General features: G+C 40.9%; 1 protein-coding gene across 1 annotated transcript in view; it reads right to left on the bottom strand.

Moving 5' to 3' along the window:
- LOC125461561 (eIF5-mimic protein 1) overlaps positions 1–25613 on the bottom strand; it is a 52680-nt gene that overhangs the window by 20176 nt on the left and 6891 nt on the right. Inside the window, exons 2-3 of the mRNA XM_048550485.2 lie at positions 1784–1848; positions 997–1173 (exon numbers count right to left, since the gene is read on the bottom strand). Coding sequence (XP_048406442.1) covers positions 997–1173; positions 1784–1841 — 235 coding nt within the window. The 5' untranslated portion in view covers positions 1842–1848. The remainder of the gene's footprint in view (positions 1–996; positions 1174–1783; positions 1849–25613) is intronic.

Here is a 25613-nt window from a genome sequence, read left to right as displayed (position 1 = left end):
TATCATTTATAGTTTTAATCAGGACGATTTCAATGTTGTGGAAAAGACTGAAGACACTCAAGAAGCTGCACTTTTTCTTATTCATTATAGGGACGAGGGCATTGCTGGCCGAGACAGCATTTATTGCCCATCCCTAATTGCCCAGAGAGCAGTTCAGAATTAACCACATTGCTGAGAGTCTGGAGTCACCAATTAAGCAAAAACAGCCAGTGAGCTCAGTATCAACCATGGAGGCCTGAAAACAAATGTCACTATCTTAATCTTCAAATTAGATATCACAAAATATTCTTCTGTCTTCGTAAGGAATCATTAAAGATAGTCAATGAAAGAAAGAAAATTAAATAATTCTTTTTTTGAAAAACAGGTAGCAGTTTAAAGCAACTGGGGTGCATACCAAGTTAGTAAAATCTGTTGTCCAATCAGAAGCAGAAGATACCACAGGTAATAGAGAGAGACCAGAGTGTCTTGGCTCCACTTCCCAAGTTGAACTGGAAGGCAGGAGCTACTGTATGTCGTGAAATTACTGTCTTGTTTTAAAGGAATATTATTTTATGACTTCAGTAAAGTTTGCTGAGCTACCTCCTCAGGTTGTCTCCTGCTGCCTTAATTATGAAAGTTTCAAATGGACAACCATGGCGATCAGTTTTCATACACCTCTGAAATGCCTCAAGATATTTTTCTACGCTAAATAAATGAAGTTGTACTTGTGGCAGCATCAAGGGACAGCTTATTAAAAACTACTTCAGCAGAAAATATTCATTTTTATTTTAAATAAACGCTTCAAACTTTAAAATAACTTTTAAAAAATTATCTTGGAGGTTAAAAACAATTAGAACAAAGGAAGCAATTATCAAAAAAAAGCTTTTAGATTCTTGTCTAGATCAATGACTAAACCATTGTGGTTTTAAACCAACACCCTTAACATTGATATTAAAACAATATTTCATTCTTCTTTTTGTTACTTAGTCTATTAAATAAAGTTGAATTCATATTTACCAAGCATACTCCCAGCTATCAATATATCAAATAGAGTGTCTGCATAACGACGGTAATCTAGTCTCGAGCCCGTTACATCCAGAAACTTGGAAACTGCTTCAAGGTCATTTCCAGCTTCATTGAGACCTTGAATGATTGTGTCTCTGAAGACTGTTGGTTCAAACTTCTCCTTTTCATCTGCACAAGAGATAGCATTCCAGTCACACAAATCACCTGCAATCTACCCAGATAACAATTAGACAATTTGCACCATACTCAAGTCAGTCTTTTCAAGTAGCATAGACACTTTGTAACAAGGGTGGGTGGAATAGCTGAATGAGTCAGGGGAGTTATTTCTGTGGTGATGGCAACTTGACAGCAGTAATTGTGATATCAATTATTGATTGCTTTATTGGGTTATGGAATAGTTTCAAATCTCTACGTGATAGTGCAGACAAAAGATTGAATTGGAATTTCTCTCATTTACTTCTTCACCCAACCAAGTGCTTCAGTATTGTGATGCAAATTATTCCACAGATAACATTAGATGTTCCTTGGATTGTTCGATATCTTTAGTTGCAACAAAAGGGTCGATTTATCCTTCAGCAGTGGAACTTCTTTACTGCATCTAGGAGTTCACAAGGAAAACTGCTCAGCTAGAAAGCTCTGATGAAGGGTCTAGGCCCGAAACGTCAGCTTTTGTGCTCCTGAGATGCTGCTGGGCCTGCTGTGTTCATCCAGCCTCACATTTTATTATCTTGGATTCTCCAGCATCTGCAGTTCCCATTATCACAGTTAGAAAGCTTACCCCTTTTCCTGGTCTTGAACCGCTGGCCTGTTAGCGCTGGCTTCTGCAACTTACTCATAAACTTTCTGTAGAATTGAAGAAAGCAAATTAGGCACAGTAGAAACCAGCATGAAAACAGAACTCACGTTAATTCATAAAACAACATAAACAGTTAATTACAAATTCCCAGTTTTAATTGTAGTACTAAGCAGGAAGTTACCAAATGGAAGTCAGGCATCTGGCCACAGGGCAAGAATTTGAAGGAATTCTATCTCCATGTCATGCTTTCAGTTGCCACAAAGCAGCCACTGTGTGAAGATACCAGGAAGAAAGGTTTTTAAACAAGTTCTGCATTGAAAGCCTTAAATTTTACAAAAAACCCCACTAAACTCCCAAAGGAATTGGGTGACACAATGGGTCAGTGGCTAGCACTGCTGCCTCACAATGCCAGAGACCTGGGTTCAATTCCACCTTTTGGCGACTGGCTGTGTGTAGTTTGTACATTCTCCCCTTGTTTGCAAGGGTTTCCTCTGGGCGCTCCGATTTCCTCCATAGTCCAAAGATGGATTGGCCATGCTAAACTGCCCATTGCGTCCAGGGATGTGTAAGTTAGCTGGATTAACCATGGGAAATGCAGGGTTACAGGAATAGGGTAGGGAGGTGGGTCTTGGTGGTATGTTCTTTGGAGGGTCAGTGTGGACTATGGGCTGAATGGCCTGCTTCCACACTAGGATTCTATGATAACCTTTAAATCTTGGCATCTTGCTACTAACAGGCTTTTGTCCCATGTGTTATTGATTCACCACTGACATTTCATGAGAAGTTCTTTGCTCTTCTGTAAGTGTAGATTTCAGAAATCTTCAACAATGCCTGAGCAGCGTGACTGATTAATTTGTTATTGACATTGCTAATAGTCATAAAAGCATTAAATACCCAGTTACACCAACCAAATCCTTCATTCACTGTTAACACCCTCTAGGTCAGGTTCCCAGAATTCTTGGACAAGTACCTGACTGGTAAGAATCCTAATTATCTGCTCCCAGCTTATTTTCCAAAAAACCACAGGCATTCACAGCTTTAGTATACCTTTGTAAATACACCCATCATATCCATTTAAAACAATGTATTTTTAATAACATTGCTGGTACAACCAAGCAGTTCATACATCATACATCCACAGTACGACTTAAGATGGTGGCAATCCTTCTTGATCATGAAGTGAAAATAATGCCATAATACTAGCAAGTCAGACACTACATGGATTTTGGCCTTAAAAACAGCATTCCTATGCATTTGATTCGCTTGTTCTTCAAGAGGACAGAGGTCACCCGAGGCACAGTCAAAAAACAGCTCTGACAATGTACCACAATGCATCCTGTAGGTAACACATTCTGACCACTGTGCATTGGTAGTGGAGAGATTAGACATTTTAAAGGGTGTAAATGGGCTCATCAAGCACGTGCAACCAGCTAGGCCATTCCATTAAACTCTCCAACTTGTGCCTCGAAGGCATTGGAGGGGCAGCAGCATTTACAGACCTGATTCAGAACACTATTTCTGAATTTGTCCTCCTTTGCTGTTCAAACCACAGCTGGAGGCATCATCCTTCAATGCTCTCCAGTTGTCACTACTGGATCATTTGTTGTTAAGCACAATGGTGGGCACACGTCACCAAGGGCTGACTTTTGCTATCCCGAACCAAGCTGGAATAGGAAGCAGTCAAGAAGAAAATGGCAGCAGCATCTAAATGCTGGAGCAAGCAGCTCAACAAGTGAATTTCTGCTTCTGTTTGTCAATAGTTTTTGAGGGGTCAGAGGAGAGGCTAGGCTTGGAACTAACCTGTGCCTGTTGGGCCAATCAAGCTACAGAAATGTTCATTAATAGGCTGTGTTTGAAACAGTGCAACTTTGGTCAAGGCAATTGGCCTTTTGGAGCCCTCATCTTTCAGAGGCTGGTGACCAGCATGTAGCAAGTTGAAGGTAAGTCAGGAGAGGATAAACCTTTGAGTTCATGGCAGGGTACAAAACATAAGAGTCACATTCCTTGCTTGCAGCAATAGACAATGAGGAAAGAGTAGTAGAGCTAATGAAGGCATGGGAATGGGCATACATGTGGCAGTCCATGTGGGGGTCAATATTACAGAAGACATAATTGTGACAACTTGGACAAAGATTGCCTTAAACCTCCAACAGTAAGGATGCAGAGCAATGTTTTATGGGGTACTGGATTTGGAAGGGGCAGAAGGGAATTCACCAAGATAACAACACAGGTTATTTATATTGTTTGGAAGCAATTCTACTGCACTTCTATATAGGCACACTTACCGAATCCTTTTATAGGTGCTCTTTTACCTTGCCTTTTTCAGAGGCAGACGCCCTCCGTTCCCACCTAATTAAAAGGCAGACCCTTAACAAATTAAGGCTTAAATTCCGGGAAAACTGGTTGCCAGCTGCACTTGTGACAGAGTTAGGTTGCGACATGGAAACAAACCCTGCTTGTTCTCCAACTCGAAACAGGAAACTCCAGCTCTAAATGTCCAAATGAAGAAATTGAATTTCCACTTCTGAACGCCTCAGAATGTCCCCTATATTTTGCTTGACTTTGCAAAATGTTATTTTCCACATTTGTAGCAAAGAAAATCCAGTTTTAGAGTATTTTTTTTAAAAAAAAGCAGACTAATTTGGCAAAGTGAATTTTAAACATCCTTTACACTGGAATCAGAATTTGGCATTTACCTCATTTGGTTCCTCAAGTTTCTCCCTCCCATCTGCAACAGAAAACTTGCTTGTCTGCAAACACCCCCCAAAATGAAAGAACTGCACATTTTTTATGCCCATGAACTAAATCACGAAACCATTACCCTGCCACATTTCCTGCAGCTTCCTTTTATCACCTAGTTATTCCAATCAGCATGGGCATGAACAATTTATGCCACTATTTGAGAAGTAGTTTGCTCTATAAGTGTACTGTCTTGTATTGTCTCACATGAATAATTTGAGAAGACAGAGTGCATGCCTCTGCCAAGTTATTTTAACTGAACATTACTACAATTACACATCTTTCTAGACAGGTTTCCTTGCTGGTGCGGGGGAGCCCAAAGCATTAAAAAAAATGTTTCATTAAGAGTGAGATGGAAACTAATAAGATTTCAGGCTAATCCATATTGAACATGTTCTGAAAGAATGGAATGTTTATGATATATTCTACCACATTAGTGGAACAAATGAAGAAAAAAAAGAGTTTTCTAAATAAAGCCTACACTTGTAAATATTTATAAAGATTGATCCATTCCACCTTCCAACATTTATGGATCCTTTAAAAACTAGGAATAAAGGATCGGAATCTTTACCTGAAAGAAAATCAGTTCTGTCGCCCTTATGCATCATGTTTTGATGAGATTTATCCATTAGCAAATAATCAAGTTAATAAATATAGCCAAACAAGAGCAAACACATTATATCCACCCACCTTCAATAACCAGATTACTTCATGCATTTCACACTACCTTGAGCATCTTACTGCTGCAGAACAGCTTTCAAAAAGATATTGCCTTGCCAACAGAAAAGCAATCACTGCACTTCACAAAATAGTTTATCGTGTGGGGTTATTTGTATTTTGCTGAGCATTACATAACTGCAACCTACATTTGTTAAACGCAAGTGCACCTGTTTAAGGTATCACTTCTTTCTGAAGATTCTCAAGTTGATATTACGTGGTAAACCTACAACTACAGATATTGGAAATGGACATTTTTAGTACCTTTTCATTTTTTTTGGGACTTCACTATTTGTTAATCACATACCAAAGCACCGAGATCTGCCCGACAGATATTCAGGCTCTCAATGTTTACAAGAAAAACATTTATACCTTCTCACCACAAATGTCACTTCTTGCGTTGAGTGTTCCTGTATCAGTGGTTTGCTAAACTTAAATTTTGAATGGCAGTTTCAAATATAAAAACAGGTAATGCAATTTTGATCCAAAAAACATGCCAGATTAAAAGCCTCCATCTTATTTACATCCAAGTATTGCACATTTGTGAATCTGCTATTGCTGAAAGAGGCACCAATGGTTTTGCAAACTTCACACTAATGTCATCATTCTGACACATCTAAAATTCAATATTTACACAGAGACTAAAAACACATTTAAAACACTCATGGGGTCAAACTGATAAAATCATTGCATTTTGTTGTGTAATCCAGCTTTTAATACCTTGTGATACAAACTGTAGAACTGATCAAGGATACAATCACAAACATGAAAAAAATATGTACAGAGTCTGGATTTACAGCATCTAAACTGTATAAAGCTCTTGAATACAATTAAATTAAAAAGGTCAATTCTAATTATGCAATCGCCATGTCAGTAGCCCAGGTTATATCATTGTGTCCTGGCAATTGTGTCCTTACTTCTATTACATGACAGACATGTACTAAATTTAAAAATATTACAAGTGCATTTTAACAATTGTTTTAAGAAAACAGGTATTATATTTGGCGAGATGGATGTGCCAGTTTCACATTACAATCCACCTATCTTTGGAGAGGGGAACTGAGAATGCAGAAGCACAGACCAGGGAGAATATGGACTGAGCAACAGGAAAGCAGAAGAGCAAAAGCACACCTGACCACCACTGATTCGATGTCCCTTGAACAAAACTTGAGCAGTCACTCGATGTAAATTCAGCCTGCATGTCAGATCCCTGTTAGTTATTTATAGAACCAGTTGAGAAACACCGTACAGGAGATAATATAAAAAGGCAGGAGAAACAACTGCATTTCAGAAAAACGAATGTTTTTTCAGGGATGGGAGTATTACAAGGAAAGCCAACACTTATTGCTCATCCTTAATGTGTCTTTGAACTGAATGGCTTGCTGAGCCATGTCAGAGGCTAGTTAAAAGTCATCCAAATTGCCTGGATCCAGAGTCACATGCAGCCAGACCAAAAGACAGAAGACTTCTTTTCCTCAAGGGCAATAAACCAGATTGGTAGTGAGAGCAACAGATTTGTCTGCATGGTCACCACTTGAGATTAGCCTTCAATTCTGCGTTTTAATTAACTTTAAATTCCACCAGCTGCCATGGTGGGATTTGAAGCTCTGTCTACAGAACGTTAGAATATCTCCAGTGCTGAATCAAATGGTTCAAAGGGCCCTTTTCTGAGCTGTAGATCTATAAATGATCCATGACTATTATGCTATCATAGCACCTAAGTCAATTTGGGGAGGCAATGGCCTGGTGATATTATCACTGTCCTTAAGCTAGAGACCCAGGCAACATTCTGGGGACTCTGGTTCGAATCCCGCTGCCATGACAGGCAATGGAATTGGAATTCAATAAAATATCTGGAATTAAGAATTTAATGATGACCGAGGATCCATGGTTGATTGTCGGGAAAAACCCATCTGGCTCACTAATGTCCTTCAGGAAGGAAGCTGCCATCCTTACCTGGTCTCGCTTATGTGTGACTCCAGTCCCACAGAGAGTGGTTGACTCTAACCTGCCTTCTGAGCAATTCGGGATGAACAATAAATGCTGTCCTCATCTCATTAATGAGGAAAGAAAAAAGTCTATTCTTATCTCATACATTTTTCTCGCATATATTATAGTTCTTGCACAAAGCCTAACAACTCTGCCATTCTCAATTCTTCAATCACTTAACCTGCACCCTTTCTTCCCCAGCTTTCCACCGCTACACTATTATATAAATGTCAACCCCTCCACACTTCACTTCAGCTCTGAAGTCATCTAGACTCTAAGCATTAGCTTGCTCTGTCCACAGATGCTCCCTGACCCACATCCCCATCATTTGCAGCTTTTTTTGTTTTCAGTACAGATTCCAGCAACTGCAGTTATTTGCTCATGACAAATTAAATACAGATTCTAATAAAATATTTCCCAATACATTGTGTAAAGTCAAAACAATTGTCTGGTAGATGATCAATCTATTCATTTATCATTTGAAAATCTGCAAATCGACATCATGAAGGAACATGTAACAACCAAACTTGTGTAGTAATGCCTTTTTTTAAATTTTACAAAACTAATTACAGAGTTTTAAAGATTTGAGATTGACCAGTTCTAGTATTTGCTTCTTCTGAAAGAGCTTCAGAGTAACAGCTTGCAATTCAACTACTAGTCTATTTTATTGTTAGCAGAGCAAGTAAATCAGTCTCAAGTAGCATGTGAAATCAAAGTGAAGACTGTCACATACAAGTGGTTAAAAGAAGTTTCTTGATATCATTGCCTTTGCAGATACAAAGATAATGGACAGTACTGAAATTAAAATTGAAATACCATGGTCACACATTACATTCATTTCCATTAGCTACATATTTGGCAATGCCCTTGAAACTAAACATAATATAAAGTTTTTGGCACTGCAGAAGCATGTGTTCCTATTGACACGACTCCAGCAATTTAATTAATCAGCGCACATACAGTATTCTAAAAAGGACATACAATGAATATACACAGCAACATTCCATCTCATTTTAGTCCAGCTTCCCACAGGGTGTGTTTCATTGCCTTGTGACTCAAACTACGCAAACAGATTCCTTTGTGAGCACTAATACACATGACTTTCCTCATACTCCCCAAACTCTCATGCATATATGGTGTTTTTTGAGAGCCATAATTAAAACTGACATGTCATGTCACCTGTAAGAGGTGGAATTGTTGCAAACCCAAAAATGTAAAGGCTAGAAAAAAACCATTACAAGTTTTCTATATTTGAATCGAAATTTCATAAATTTTCCATATAGTATTACTGTCCAGCAAAATGGTGAAAATAAAATAATGCTCATTACTTGTCCATCCAAATTGTTAAGTTTTAAAGGAAACTTGATACATAAATAATGAGTAACCTTTGCTTAAAATGTGAAGCATGGACTGTTCAGAAACTATAACCGTTGCGTTACCAGACTTGCGTGTACAATTCACTGATCATACAAAGTTTGTAGGCTTTAGTTTGGGCACTTAACTAGCAAGCAGGTTTTCATCACCTCCCCCCCCTCCCAAACTTGATCAAGGCTTGAGCAGAAAATAATTGTTTTCATCTTCAGAGTGTATCATTTCCAACTAATTGCTACATCAAGAAAATCCTGAAGAATGTGTGTTCATTTCACTTTGAATTATTCCAGGAATTTGTTGACTGGAGATTTGAGAACATTCACGTGCGCCATCCTTCTCATTCTTTTAAAAATATTGTTAGGAGATCAGTTGTTGATTCTTGCAAGGTGATCAAGCTAAAGACTAGTAATCCAATTTATTAGCTTCACTGTTCTAATCAATATGAAGCTAGTTAAATCTGTGTACACCTAGATTCATTTACAAACAATATCACACAGTCACATGACCGTCGATTCCAAGAAAAAGACAAATATACGATGAAATTTCCCTTTAAGTAGTTCACACAAGTTAAGAAGTACCTGTTGTGGATTCACATCTAAAAGTGGTAGATGTCTCAGACTGATAGTGACTGTTTAGAATAATCTAATAGTTTGATTGTGGATTTGAATTTATCAATTAAAATCAACACTATTAGATTTTGGTTTAGAAAGCAGTTTGCTTACAAGGTGAAGGAAAGTGGTTACAATTGCATGTTCATCCAAGCCCCACTCCAAATACTAGCCATGACTATTTGGTATTCTTCAGCCTACACCATAATCTAACGCTTACACTCCCATCCTCCACTTTCTATACACTTACAAAAATCCCATCGACCAATCTCATTCATCTTCACTTAATTTCATGCATTTCCCTCAAACAGATTCACTAAAGTCATTGTAATCATCAGGTGAATACATGTTATTGCAGTCACTCAAAAGGTCTCTATTTGCCCTCGTTACAAGAGAGCGGGGGGGGGGGGGGGGGGCGGAAGAGAAGGAAAGAATTGAATATTAGGGCTCCACAGGTTCACCAATTAAAAATGTTGGAGTAATTAAAATTTTGGCCAAAAAGTTAACATACAAATGGCATTCTCCTAAGTTTATTGTGAAATAAATACCATCAGCCACTCAGGTGACAGAATGCAATGCAAGTTGTAGTGAGTGAAGGAGACTTAGCTGAGGAGACTCTGTCAAAGTGAATAACATGAAATTTGGGGCAGGGGAGAACAGGTTCTTTAATCCAGGTTTACTCCAAGAAATGAAATCTCCAGAGGAGGTGAATGCGGGAGAGAAAAAAACCAAGGTAAGACTCGAGGCCTACCTGTACTAAGACCAATGGCTGCATGACATGAGTGCAGGGAATGCAGCTACTTGCAAATACTGACCAAAGCTTCTCAATCTTCAAAGTGAAAGTTGAGTATTTATGTTCAAGTTGCCAATTTGTTTTCGTCCTCGTCCTGAGAAACAGCTCATTAAGTTTTCAAGCTAAGAACGCACAAATTCAAAAGTAATAGTTTTTAAGAGTTACAGGATGGCAGGCCAGAAGGGCCAAGGGAAGTGTCAATCCTGAGGAATGCATAAAGTCACAGACATACCACATGTTCCAGACAAATGCATCTGTATGAAATGTTATCAGTTGTCTCAGGTTCAGCTCTAGATTTGGGAGCTCAAACAGCAACTGCATTCACAGTTGTGCAAGGATATTATGTGGAGAGAGGAGGTCACAGCACATGAGAAGCATACAGGCAAAGGAGGAAAGGCAACAACTAAGCTATTTGAGAAAACCAGAAGGGCCCTCAGTGTATCTTGCTTGCTAACTGGCATTCTATTTTAGAAGCTGATGATTTCTCAGAGGGAGAGAGAGAGAGGGAGAGAGAGAGAGAGGGAGAGAGAGAGAGAGGGAGAGAGAGAGAGAGGGAGAGAGAGAGAGAGGGAGAGAGAGAGAGGGAGAGAGAGAGAGGGAGAGAGAGAGAGGGAGAGAGAGAGAGGGAGAGAGAGAGAGGGAGAGAGAGAGAGGGAGAGAGAGAGAGGGAGAGGGAGAGAGGGAGAGGGAGAGGGAGAGAGGGAGAGGGGAGAGAGGGAGAGGGAGAGGGAGAGGGAGAGGGAGAGAGGGAGAGGGAGAGAGGGAGAGGGAGAGGGAGAGGGAGAGAGGGAGAGGGAGAGAGGGAGAGGAGAGAGGGAGAGGGAGAGAGGGAGAGAGAGAGAGAGAGGGAGAGAGAGAGAGAGGGAGAGAGGGAGAGAGGGAGAGAGAGAGAGAGGGAGAGAGGGAGAGAGGGAGAGAGGGAGAGAGGGAGAGAGGGAGAGAGGGAGAGAGGGAGAGAGGGAGAGAGGGAGAGAGGGAGAGAGGGAGAGAGGGAGAGAGAGAGAGAGAGAGAGAGAGAGAGAGAGAGAGGGAGAGAGGGAGAGAGGGAGAGAGGGAGAGAGAGAGAGGGAGAGAGAGACGAATGGAAGAGCAATAGTTTCAGAGGATTCCACACTTAGGGGGAAAATCAGGCAAGCACTTCCATGCTAAATGTGATTCCAGGATGGTATGTTGCCTCCATGGTGTCGGGTCACAGAAGTCATGGAGCAACTCCAAGTCATCCTTCCAGAAGAGGCGTTCCAGCCAGATGTCATGGTCCACGTTGGTACAAGAAACATTGGGGGGGGGGGCGCGAGGAGGATGGATGGAGGTCCTGAATACAGATTTAGGAACAGAGTTAGGAACAAAATTAAAAAGCAGGACATCAAGCGCAGTAATCTCAGGATTATGCACACTAGCATGTGACAATGGATATGAGAACGAGGACTACTCAACTGAATTCATGGTTGCAGAACTGATCTTTGGAGGGAGGGCATCAGGTTTCTGAGGAATTGGATCAGGGCAGGTAAGACAACCTAGAGAGGTTATAATCATAATGGAATCGGGACTGACATCCCTGTAGGGAGCTTTGCCAGTGTAATTGGGGTGAGTTTAAACTAGCTTGCCAGGGAATGGGAAAAATGAAGTACAACCCAAACTGGAAGGAAGGGAAGCCAGTAGTCAGGGTTTGAAAAGATGCTAGGAAGACAGGAGAAAAAAAGTTGAGCAGAATACACGTTATAAGGAGAATGACATGAAAAAGACAAGGGCAAATGTGCTCTACATGAATGCCTGCAGCATTCACAAGGTAGATGATTTAAAAGGCAAGTTGAGATACAAGCACGTGATCCAATTACAAGCATGGAAACTTTGCTGCATGGTGACCAGGACTAGAGACTGAATATCCAATATTTGACTTTAAAGGAGGACAGGTATGAAGGATAACGGTGGATAAGTTGTACTGATAAGGAATGGGATCAGCACATTAATAAGGGAGGATCTCATAGAAGAACAACGTAGAATCAGTTTGGGTTGAATTAAGAATCAGCTAGTGGGCAGAAGTTGGTTGGAGTTATTTATGAACACAATCAGGTTTACCCATGATTTAAAAAAAAAAGGCATACAAGGTGCCAGAAACAGTAGTAATTCTGACAAAATACAATGTAGGGCAAAAAACTGATAAGCAAAGTGAGAATAGAATAGAAACGCAATCTGTTGAGAAAAAAAAGAGAATGCAAAAGCTTTTCTCGCTACACAAAGAATTTTGCTAAAATGAATGAGAGTCCATTATAAACAGCATATCTAGTGGTGAATAGAGAAATTGAAGAGAAACTAAATGATTACTGTGTGATTGTTTTCAATGAGGATGATGCCAGGAAACTCCCAGAAGTAGAGATATCAGTGTCGTGGAAGAATGAGGGCTTGAAGGAAATTAGCATCTGTAGGAAAATTGCACTGATCAAATTAATGGGGCTGAAAGCTGATTAATATCCAAGAAACAATGTTAATGTTAATTAGGGTCCCAAGGTGATTGTAGAGATAGTTGATGCATTGGTGCTTATTTTTGAAAAATTCTATCAATTCTGTAATTTGTGGATTGAAAGGCAGCAAAATATTTAAAGAAGATCTGAGAGAAAATAGACAACTACAGACCTATTGGCTTGACATCTCTAGGAGGGAAAATGTTCAAATCTAGCATACGAAGAGGCAGTTGGTCAAAAAATGATTTGATTGGCCACAATCAGCATGGATTCATGAATGGGAAATTATGTTTGACAAAGATGTGATTTTTTTTGTAAAATAAGTGATACTACAAACAAAATTGATAAATTCAAACACAGAATATCCAAATCCAAAGAAATCCCATTCACTGGTTCACCTTTTTTGCTACTTTGCTCGTCACATCCTCAGAAGATCCAAATTAAATCCAGTCTATTTTAGGGCCTAAACTCTCCCATGTTCTAGCCTTCTCAAAATCTAGTCTACTGCATTCACTGCTTGCAACATAGTCTCTTGTATATTGGGGAAACAAAGATGTAGACTAGGTAACAACTTTACAGAACATTTACGTTCTGCTTGCAGAAAGACCCTGAGCTACTTGTTGCCTGTCACTTTAACACACCACCCTGTTCCCGAACCAACATTAGTCTCTGGCTTGCTGCAGTGTTCCATTCATCAAGCTCAACACAAGCTGGAACACCACCTCATTTTCCACTTGGGGTCCCTACAGTCCTCCAGACTCATTACTGAGTTCAATAAATTTTAGGGCCTAAACTCTCCCATGTCCTAGTCCCCAATCCCACATGCCAGGCCTTGTTATCGCGTAGCGTGCCATTACACACTGACTGTTAGTCACTAACAGTCCCCGTTAACAAAATTCATCCTCCCAGCCTGATAGTTATCAACTCGTCTATTCAACTGTTCTTCTCTCTCTATCATTTACTCACTACCCCACCCGCCCTCCCTATCTTCTGATTATAAACCAACGTTTTTCCAGCCACCATCAGCTCTGAGGAAGGGTTGTCAGAGATAGGAGAGGTCCTTAATGAATATTTTTCTTCAGTACTCACAACTCAGACCTAGTTGTAGAGGAGGACAGTGTGAAACAGGCTGGTAGGCTAGAAGGTTGAGGTTAGTAAAGATGATATGCTGGGAATTCTGAGCAAGTTGAAGAGAGTTAAGGCCCCCGGGGCTGATGGGATTTATCCAAGGATTCTATGGGAAGCGAGGGACGAGATAGCAGGACCTTTGGCGATGATCTTTTCGTCCTCACTGTTCACCAGTACAGCCCGGAGAATTGGAAAGAGGCAAATGTCATTCCCTTGTTCAAAAAAAGGGAACAGGAATAACCCTTGATATTACAGACCAGTTAGTCTTACAATAGTCGTGGGCAACTTATTGGAAAGGGCTCTGACAGACAGGACTTACGATCACTCTGAAAGGCACACTTTGATTAGTGACAGTCAGCATGGATTTGTGAGGGGTAGATCATGCCTCACAAACCTTATTAAATTCTTTGAAGCGGTGACCAGACATGTGGATGAAGGTGGAGCAGTGGATGTGGTATACATGGATTTAAGTAAGGCGTTTGATAAGGTTCCCCATGGTAAGCTTATGCAGAAGATAAGGATGCATGGGATGGGGAAAATGTGGCAGATTGGATTCAGAATTGGCTGACCCTTAGAAGGCAAAGGGTGGTAGTGGATGGAATATTCAACATGGTGCTCAGTTACGACCAGTATACCACAAGGATCTGTTCTGGGTCCTCTATTTGTGGTTTTTGGAAATGATTTGGATGAAGGAGTGGAAGGGTGGATTAGCAAGTTCGTGGGTGATATAAAGGTGGGTCAAGTTGTGGACAGTGTGGAGGGCTGTTCTAGGTTACAAAGGGACATTGATAGAATGCAGAGCTGGGCTGAGAAGTGGCAGATGGAGTTTACCCCTGAAAGTATAAGATGATTCATTTTGGAAGGACAAACTTGAAAGCAGAATACAGGGTTAACAGAAAGATTCTTGGCAGTGTGGAGGAGCAGAGGGATCTCGGGATTCACCTCCACAATTCCCTGAAAGCTGCCACCCAGATGGATAGAGTTAAGGTGGCGTATGGTTACCTTTCATTTATAGAGGGATTGAGTTCAAGAGCCATGAAGTTATGCTCCAGCTATACAAAACCCTGGTTCGGCCACATCTAAAGCATTATGTCCAGTTCTGGTCGCCTCATCACAGGAAAGATGTGGAAGCATTGGAAAAGGTGCAGAAGAGATTTACCAGGATGTTGCCTGGAGGGAAGGTCTCACGAGGAGAAGTTGAGAGCGCTCTGACTTTTCTCTGAAGAACAACGAAGGATGAGAGGTGACTTGATAGAGGTGTATAAAATGATCAGAGGTACAAATAGAGTAGACAGCCAGAGACTTTTTCCTAGGGTGGAGGTAGCTTTCATGAGGGCATGTAGTTTTAAAGTGAAAGGTGGTAGATATCAGGGAGACGTCAGATGTAGGTTCTTTACTCAGTGGTAGAGGCGTGGAATGCATTGCCAGAGAGTAGTGGAGTCGGCCTCAATAGGGGCATTTGAGCGGCTGTTAGATAGGCATATGGATGCTAGTATAACAGTGGTGGAGGTCAGATAGGCCTAAGGTTTCAGGTAAAAGTTTGGCACAACATCGTGGGCCTAAGGGCCTGTTCTACGTTCTAATTATTTCTGGAGCGCTTTTAGCATTTTTCTTAGGGAAGACAGACAAACTGTTTTCTTAAGTTTCTGCCATGCATTTATTTCCCATTATAGAGTCCTATCTTTGTTTGCATACTGATTTATGCCCTCTATAAAAGCCAATTAAAGCATTAGCAGTCAGTTTGTGTTTTTCACTCATTTATTCTCATTCTATTTTCCGTTCCCTAATCTTTTTCTTGATCCTCTAGGTTTTTGTAATCCTTCACACCTTCAGGTTGACCTTTTTTAAAGGCAACTTTGTCGAGCTTTTTTGAAAAATAACAATCTTGGATTTATTTTGTTTGCCATGGCTGGACCATTTGCCTTGCTGAGTTTTTTTTGTGGATTAACACAGTTTTTTTTTAAATTGTAAACTACGTATTGGTTATTTAAGTGCTAGACATTGTCTGTACGTTTTTGTACCATAACCTCCAGGTTCCTGTCAGCACAGGGAACCAATTGCCCTCTGTCAAAAACGTCTGGGGCAATCCAAAGGAAAATGTGCTGAGGCAGAGAACATGGCAAGTGGGGAACAATAATGTCAATGCTTCATTGGTAATGAGGAGAGTTTGGGAAAACAGTATGAGAAATTTCACTAAGGCTCATGGAGAGAAAATCCTTCATGAAACATGCCAAAATTGAGATTTAATCAATTTTGAATAACAATCCTAGGACACACTCATTGAATGGCAAATCACTAGGAAGTTCAGAGGAACAAAGTGATTGAGCAAAGAAAATTACACAGTACAGGAAATGACCCTTTGGCCCTCTAAGCCTGCACTGACATGTTGCCCATCACAACTAATACCCACTACCCTTGCGGGGACTATATCCCTCTATTCCCATCCTACTCTCAGGTTTGTCAAGACGCCCTTTAAAACTCACTATAGTATCTGTTTCCACTACCTCCCCCAGCTGCAAGTTCCAGGCACCCACCACCCTCCGGTGTAAAAAAACCTGCCTCATACATTACCTTTAAACTTTGCCCCTCACACCTGAAACCCATGACCCCTGGTAATTGACTTTTCCACCCTGGGAAAAAGCTTTGACCATCCAGTCCGTCCACGCCCTTCATAATCTTGTAGGCTGCCTCTCAACCTCCATTATTCCAGTGAGAACTACCTAAGTTTCTCCAACTTCACATCACAGCTAATGCCCACCATACCAGGCAACAGACCAAGTGGTGGAAAGTGGGATTAGTGTAGATTGAATAGTTGTTAGTGCCGACTCAATGGGTCAAAGGGCCTCTTCTGTACTGTACGATTCTGATTGTTAGACCACACAAGACCATATCTTCAGCATTGTATATACTACTGGGCTCCTATATAAAGGATGTAAATGTATTGGAAACATTTCAGAGAAGGTGTAGAAAAACTGACAATTGGCTTATGTGGGCAATGAGAAAAGGTTATACAGACTAGACTTGTAAACTAAGGAGAAGCAATTGAAATACAGTATCCTGAGGGGTTTTGTTGGGGCAGATACAAAGAGGGCATTTCCTCTTGTGGGAGAATCTCAAAATAGGGGCTGTCCATTTAAGATGGAAGGAAGTGATTTGTTTTGCCTGACAGTCATAGGATTTGATGCTTACCTCATTCAAAAGATGGCAGAAACAGAGTCTTTGAATATTTTTAAGGCACTGGTGGTTAGATTCTTAGTAAGCAAGAGGTAAAAGGTTACAGAGAGAATAAATGGGAATGAGAAGTTAGATTACATCTGATCAGCCGTAATCTTATAACATGGCAGAACAGGCTGAAGGGGCTGAATAGCCTGCTTCTGCTCCTAAATTGAATATTTGTAAGTTTGTTATATTTGGGTATGAGCATGCTTTGAAAATTGTGTTTTTCAAAATGTGTCCTGTTTAAACCAAAACCAGAGACCATTACGACATTCAAAAAAAGGCAGCTGACATGAAAAGTATTGTTGAGGTTTAGATCTTTACATCTTACTACATAATTGCAAAAATACCACTTATTTGTCCCTTCCTATGAAATATGCAACACCACATATTGCAACTGTTCATAATTTAGCAAAAATTATTGGGCACAGCAGACTTCCTCAATGGCTTCAATATTATTTTGATAAGAAAAATATGAACTGCTCAAAGGAAAAAAATTACAATGTTGGCTCCAGATGGCTTCTATTTAGTTCAAGTTGTGTCTCACTATTTACAATGTTCTCAAATGCATCAATTTGTGTCTCTCTGCTACTGAATGAATATTTACTATTCAATAGTCAATATTGACGATATCCTTAAATTCAGAACTATAAATGAATTTCCTTTTCAAAAGCAGCATTCGTAATGACAAGATAGCCTCATTTTCAAGCAGAAATCTCTCGCCTTGAGCTTCTTTTTTCCCCTTATGAAAGAAAGATTACATTTGGCTGACCTTCTATAGATTAAGCCATTGTCACATCTGCCCATTTCCAGCTGGAGCACAATCAATTTTGAAGGTTATTTCTATTTTACCTCACTACTAATTTCTCAATTGTTTTGAACTGCATCCAGTTGACAATGAATCAATTGAAGGTCACAAATGACTTAATTTTTAATATGTATATCATGTGGGAAAAAATAATTTTTGAACGCATTTCTCACAATATGTTGCATATTAATTTATACTTGGCAAGACTCTTGCCCTTGATGTCAGCTCTTGATGTCCTTATCGGAGAATGCTCTGTACAAAGTGTGGGTTGGCCAGCACATGTAGTCATTACTTGCTTATTATTTCAAGTAGACAGCACAATTAGACAAAGTGCACGTAACACCCTGGTGGATTAAAAGAGGACAGGCTGAAATGACCTGTTATCTTGTTGTACACATATACATCATTTTGTACACTCATGGTGAATGCTATTTCTAGTCACAATATACATTAATGATTTAGATGAGGGAACTAAGTGTAATATCTTAACATTTGCAGATGCCACAAAGCTGGGTGCAAGGGTGAGGTGTGAGGAGTACGCAGAGATGTCGCACTGTTTTGGACAGACTTGAGTGAGTGGGCGAATGCATGGCATGTTGCAGTATAACAGTTAAATGTGAAGTTATCCGCTTGGAAAGCGGAAATAGGAAGGCAGATTATTATTTGAGTGACTGTAAATTGAGAGAAGGGAATGTTCAAGAAGACCAAGTGTTCTCATGCACCAGTCACTGAAACCAAATGTGTAGATGCAGCAGGCAGTAAAGATGGCAAAAAGTACACTAACTTGCATAGTGAGGGGATGCGAGCACAGGAACAAGGATATTTTGCTGCAATTATACAGAGCATCGGTGAGGCCACACTGGAATACGATGAGCAGCTTTGGTCTCCTTACCTGAGGAAGGATATTCTTGCTATAGAGGGAGTGCAAAGGTTTACCATATTGGATCATTGGGAGGCCAGGACTGATGTAGGAGAACAGGTTGAATTGGTTAGGATTGGATTCCCTGGAGTTATAAGAATGAAGGGGGTGGTTTTATTCAAATCTGTAAAATTATAACAGGCCCAGACAGATTAGATGCAGGAAGGATATTACTGATGGTGAGACAATCTAGAACCAGGTGTCATAGCTTAAGGATAAGAACTGAGACCTTTTAGAATGGAAGAGGAGGAGAAATTTCTTCTATCGTTGAAGGGTTCTGGAGGTGGTCGAGGCCAGTATATGCGCTTGAGACAGAAGTAGACATAGCTCTTCTGGCCAAAGGGATGAAGGGGCATGGGGAGGAGAGTGGATTGGCATAATTGAGCTCAATGATCAGTTACGATCATATTGCATGGCACAGCAGACTTGAGAGCTCAAACTACCTACAACTGCTCCTATCATATGTTTATATTTCGGTGTTAACATATCACTATTTTGGAAACAGCAAGTTCAAATTCACCATAACAATGCTGTTATTAATGTGTAGCACAGTATTATGAATTACAGCTGTGCTCAGCTAACAAATCCATGATACGAAGGGCAACCAACCCTCGGAGGCAACATGACAGATTGGATAAGTGAGTGGGCAAAGATCTAGAAAAGACAGTACAATTCAGAACATGTGAAATCATTCACTTGGGCAGAAAAATTGAGAAAAAGTATATCATTTAAGTAATGAGAGGTTAGAAAGTTCTGAGATGCAAAGACAGCCAGGCGTCCTCATGCATGAATCACAGAAGGTTAGTATGCAGGTTCAAAGCTAATTGGATGTTGTATTTTCTCACGAAGGGAATTAAATGCAAGTGTAATACATATCTGGCTGAAACCACATCTGGAGTTCTGTTTTAGTACTGGTTCATGTGCTTACAGAAGAATTCTAATGCACTGGAAGCAGTTCACTGAAGGTTTACCAGGGTAATACCTGGAATGAGTAGATTGCTTTATGAGGAAAGGCCAGGGAGAGACGAGGCCTGCGTCTTCTAGAGTTTAAAAGAGTCTGTAGTGACTGAATTGAAACAAACTCCTGAAGGGACCTGGCTTTGTGGATATTGGAACGTTGTTACCTTTTGTGAGAAGATCTAGAGCTAGGGAGCATAGTTTGAAAATATAGGGGACCCCATTTGATAGAGATAAGGAGAACATTTTTCTCTCCAGGTTACATGTCTTTGGAATTCCCTTTCTCAAAACAAAGAAGAGTAGAAGGGGAATCTTTAAATATTTTTAAGACATGGGTAGATTCTTGTTTACCAAGGGGATGAAGACTCAGGAATATACAGTAGAGTGGAGGTTGAAATCAGATCAGCTGAGATTTTAGTGAATGGCAGAGAAAAGGTAAAAGGACTGAATGGTCCACTCTTGTGATCAGAGATAATGGGAACTGCAGATGCTGGAGAATCCAAGATAATAAAGTGTGGGGCTGGATGAACACAGCAGGTCAAGCAGCATCTTGATGCTGCTTGGACTGCTGTGTTCATCCAGATCCACACTTTGTTATCCTGAATGGCCCACTCTTGTTCCTTTCTATGTGTTCATATGAAGACATGTTAGTTAACTAAAGGGACATCAAGGGCTCTTTTCAGATATCGTTGTAGCTAACTTTTAAAATACACTCTACGTATCAACTTACAAGAGAACACAAATAGCATTTTTGCTCCCCCTATCTGTATATCCGTATAAGCTTTAGACTAACTGCCTCTATTTCAACCTTCAAAAGAACATCCTTTCTCTTCTCAAAGCCACATTTTCATCACCTACCATCTGCATTTATCGCCTCTAGCCATTTCCAGCCTCTTAGGAAGATTAGAGAAAGTTTGAACAAGAATCCTACAAGAACTGGACTGTGACTTCACAGTCATTAAGTTGATGGATAACCTTTGAGCAGACTGGCCATGATGCAATTGAAGCGGCTGGGCCCGGAATGATACTGTAGACTAATTAATAGGCTGTCAGAAAAAAAATGACTATGATTACTGTTAATTATATAAATTCCAGTCAGAATGTGTAATGACAGCATCAATGAATACTGATTTAAATTAAAATTGACAGTAAAGTGATTAATGCTTTTCTGCACTTCACTTGGGTTATATGATGGCAATCCAGTGAGTCCCTGGTTTTTATTACAATACTAGGCTGTTTCAGACTGATGATATTACCATGCATAAAATAAGAATTTGACATTTCAATATCAGTTGAGAGCACTTAAACTCAAAGCAAAACAGAAAAGCTTCCAAGGACACACAGGTGGCATGGATAATACTTCATCAGAAACAGAAGTTCATATTCTTAAAATCGATTACCACATTACATCATCTGATCGACTGTCATTGCTGCAGCTACAAGAATCAAGCAACTCAAGTGATGCATCCGTTATGACATATGATATTTGAATACTGTCAATGTTGTCCAATACCCAGTACAGCATAACATCTTGGAATTATTCAGGACTGGCTCACCAAGTCCCTGGCTATAAGAATCAAAGTAGGCACAAAAGAAACGTGGGGTAACTGGACTCACCAGATAAATACAAGAGCAGGTCAAAAGCTACGAACACAGCAGTGGGGAGCTCACCACCTGACTTCCCAGAGCCTGTCCACCAACAAGACAGGAGTGTGATGGAACACACACCACTTGCCTGGATGGGTGCAGCCCCAACAACATAAAAGTTTGATTGGCATTACATCCACAAGCAGCCACTCCACCACGAACGCTGAGTAGCAGCGGTGTGTACCATCAAGAAGATACACTGCAGAAATTCTAATATTTTTAGATCGCATTTTTCAAGCCCACGACCACTTCAACTTAGAAGAACAGCAGCATATACATTGGAACAGCACCAACTTCAAGTTCCCCCTCCAAGTCACTCACCATCCTGGCTTGGAAATACATCACCATTCCTGCACTATAGCTGGGTCAAAGTCCTGCAATTCCCTCCTTAAGGGCATGGTGGGTCTACCTACAGCACATGGACTGCAGTGGCACAAGGAGGAAGGTGACCATGACCTTCAAGGGCACTAGGGATGGACAATGAATTCTGGCAAGCTAGCAATGCTCACATCATTTCAGTGAATAACACAAAAACAAAATGAAAAAAGATAGTCACATCCCATGAGCATGTCTTTAAGTGGTGGAACGCTTGGCAAAGCTACAGCAAATGGTGGGCCAGAGAGCCATCAGGTCAGTAATGGTCACCATCTTGTTTCTCTCTGCTGCATGACATCCCATCAACCTTTGTTCTTATTTCCTGGATATTTTGATGTCTTTGGAATGCCTATTCCAGAGATAGTTACTGAAGGAGGGTCTAGGCCCAAAGAGTCAGCTTTCCTGCTCGACATATGTTCATTCAGCTCTGCACCTTGTTATTTCTGCCTATTCCAGAAATACCTTCTCAAAAGATAATCAATTCATCTCGAAGTGTTTCCCCGTCAAGCACGTGTCTCCACTTTACCCTGGCCTGATCCCAGCTCATAGCATCGAACTTGTTTCCTCTAATTTATAAATTCCACTTTAGATTGCTCATATTGGAGAAAGACAAGAACCAAACTTTATGATATGATAATCATTTTAACTAAGTGCTCCCCATTAAACATTTGGTTCACCTTTCTCCGCAGAATCAGATGGAGCAACATTTTCTTCCTTTCTGGACTGCTACTGAAAGCTTCATTTTTGCATTTAATCACCTGTTCCACACCCGCCCATATTTATTTTTGCCTACGACTTCTGTTCAAAGAACTAATGCCTTGCTGCCACATGGTATCCTTTGTGCCCAAAATAGCAATATGTTTATTCTTAATGCAGAAGCCTAACAGATTATGTCAGCAAACATTTCGAGCGAAGTGGCTGGACAGCAATAAGAAACATGAGCCTTTGAATATTTTCCTCTTCCTGATCCTGGAGCACGGAAGTCAATTAGCCAGGCTAAGATTAGCTAGCTCAATGCCAGTCTGAGTCATGTACTATTTGTGGCAGGTATTATCTCAGACACACACGTGGTAAAAAGATTATTTGGATAACAACCATAAAAACTGTGGATGCTGTAAATCAGGAACAAAAACAAAGCTGTTGGAAAAATTCAGCTGGTCTGGCAGCATCTGAGGAAACAGAACATTTCAGTTCCGGTGACCCTTCCTCACGACTGATGGTGGCTGGGAAAACGTCAGTTTATATGCAGAAAATAGGGAGGTGGGTGGGGTAGGGAGTAAATGATAGGATAGAGCCCAAAAGAGAGAGAGAAAGACAGTTGGACAGACAAAGGAGTTGATAACAATCAGGCTGGGAGGGTGAATAGTTGTTAATGGGGACTGTTAGTGACTAAAAACAGGGGGTGTGCAGTGGCAGACTATGTGGTAACAAGGCCTGGTGTGCGGGGTGGGGGGACATGGGAGAGTTTAAAGTCATTGAACTCAATGTTGAGTCTGGAGGGCTGTTGGAGCCCCCAAGTGGAAAATGAGTTGTTGTTCCTCCAGCTTGCGTTGGGCTTCACTGGAACACTGTAGCAAGCCAGAGAGATGTTGGCCAGGGAGCAACTAGGGTTCCCCTTATCCTCACCTACCATCCCACCAGCATCCACATCCAGAAGATCAGACACTATTTCTGCCACCTCCAGCAAGATGCCACCACCAGACACATTCCCTGCCCATCCCTTGTCTGCCTTTCGTAGGGACCGTTCCCTCCAGGATACCCTGGTCCATACTTCCTTCACTCCAACACCTCCCCACAGCACCTTCCCCTGTAACCAGCAAAGATGCAACACCTGCCCATTTACCTCCTCCCTCCAAGGGACCAAGCAGACCTTCCAGGTGAAGCAACACTTTACCTGCACTTCCCAGAATCTGGTCCACTGCATTCACTGCTCACAATGCAGTCTCCTCTACATTGGGGAAACAAGCGTAGACTTGGCGACCACTTCGCAGAACATCTGTATTCTGCTTACAAAAAAGGCACTGAACTACCTTTTGCTCCCTGGCCAACATCTGTGTATCCGGCTTGCTACAGTGTTTCAGTGAAGCCCAACGCAAGGAGGAACACCACCTCATTTTCCGCTTGGGGAGCCTACAGCCCTCCAGGCTCAATATTGAGTTCAATAATTTTAGGGCCTAAACGCTCCCATGTTCCAGCCCCTAACCCCACACACCAGGCCTTGTTACCACAGACACTAATAACAGGGGGTGTGTAGTGGCAGGCTAACAGTCCCCGTTAACAACTATTCACCCTCCCAGCCTGACTGTTAGCAACTCCTTTGTCTGTCCAACTGTCTCTCTCTCACTCAATGGGCTCTATCCTGTCGTTTACTCCCTACCCCACCCACCTCCCTTTTTTTGCATATAAACTGCCATTTTCCAAGCCACCAACAATTCTGAAGGGGGGGTCACTGGACCTGAAACATTAACGGTTTCTTCCTCCACAGATGCTGCCAGACCTGCTGAGCTTTTCCAGCAGCTTTGTTATCCAAATAAGGGGAAAAAAAACAAAACAAACATTCTCCTTGAAGAGGGAAATCAGGTAATTATTTTTTAATCCAAGGCATGGGTAGCCCTACGTGAATATTTAAAATGGACTTAGGAAACCAGCTTCCATGAGAAGTGCAATTTTCATAGTCATGTGACGACATACCACTGAATAAATTCACAAATCCTTAAACTACAAAGCTGCAGCATTGTAATATGGATTACGTCTTTCACCTCTCAAATTTCAGCCAATAGTCAGAAATGAAAGTAACAATTTTAATGTTAACTAAATCCTATTTGAATACAGTAGTGTTAATTGTCTTTGCTTGAATTTAATGTACAGCAATTTTACAAAACAATACTGAAACAGACATTCATTCAAGACCATATTGCAAGTAATCTGAATGGATTTTCAGAATCTTTGAATAAAGAACTTTTCATCCTTGATTTCAACCTTCATCCCAACTTCATTGTCACCCTATGCAACTTTAAATCCCTTCCTCCATTTAAACACCCCACGTCACATTCACCACAGTAACTCTGCCATCTCTCAGGACTTGCTACTCACATCACGCAGGCCATCTCAGCTCACTTCCTTCCAGAAGTTCCCATTCATATCTTCCTTCTACATCCCAAATCACTTTCTTTCCATGGCTATCCATAGAAAAACAATCCCTGGCTCAATTAGAATCCCAACTACTTGATATTTGACAGGGTGCGCTTTGTTCAATTATACCTCATCTGATGCCACAGTCCCCAATAATTCAGTCCCATCTCACTCCACGACTTAACCCTACTACAGGCTTTACCACTCCCCCACCCAACAGTTAAATCCAAGGGATGACTAACTTTAACATATTTTTATGGATAACTGGCTGAGCCATTCACTGCCACAAAAAGTGTTCCAAGTCCTTCTCCAGCCTGCTACAATTGCACACTATTCTAGCATTATCACGGAATACAAACAAACTTCAATTTCTTTTCTCAATTGCAATGTGTTCACAAACTCTTGTTCTTCAAAAGGAAGAAAAGCTCAAGGGCCTCAGTCAGCAAGATTGAAATTATCTGGTCAACGCCTCTTCTACTTTGTTGCTTTCAAAGGGTTCACCAGGTCAAATTAGATTTCAGCCCTGCCTCAGTTTTTAAAACAACTCAAAGTTATAAATCATCTCCTATGTGTGATTGTGATAAAGGTTACTGTTCCTCCTCATCATAATTGCAGTTTTTGACAAGCGTTACCAAATCAGCCCCCTTCAGTGTCTCTCTACAGTCATCCAGCGGTGGGGAACTACTCTGGTATGGTGCTACTTAAAGGGTTCACCAGGTCAAATTTTGACTAAAGATCTCTCCCAAGCCCTGAATTCACTTCTTCCATTTCTTTCCCTCAATCTGCCCTCTTGCCTCGTCCAAATTCAACTTGATAAAGGGAAAAAAAATCCAAAGCTGCTGGAAAAGCTCAGCAGGTCTGGCAGCATCTGTGATGAGAATATAATTGGGAGCATGGAGAACATCTTACCAATAAGTTTAAAGTGGTACCCATCCCCCAATGCCCATCCACCTC

Source organism: Stegostoma tigrinum, chromosome 2 (genome assembly GCF_030684315.1).
Source record: "Stegostoma tigrinum isolate sSteTig4 chromosome 2, sSteTig4.hap1, whole genome shotgun sequence".
Lineage (NCBI taxonomy): Eukaryota > Metazoa > Chordata > Chondrichthyes > Orectolobiformes > Stegostomatidae > Stegostoma > Stegostoma tigrinum.
This window is presented reverse-complemented; position numbering and strand designations above follow the sequence as displayed.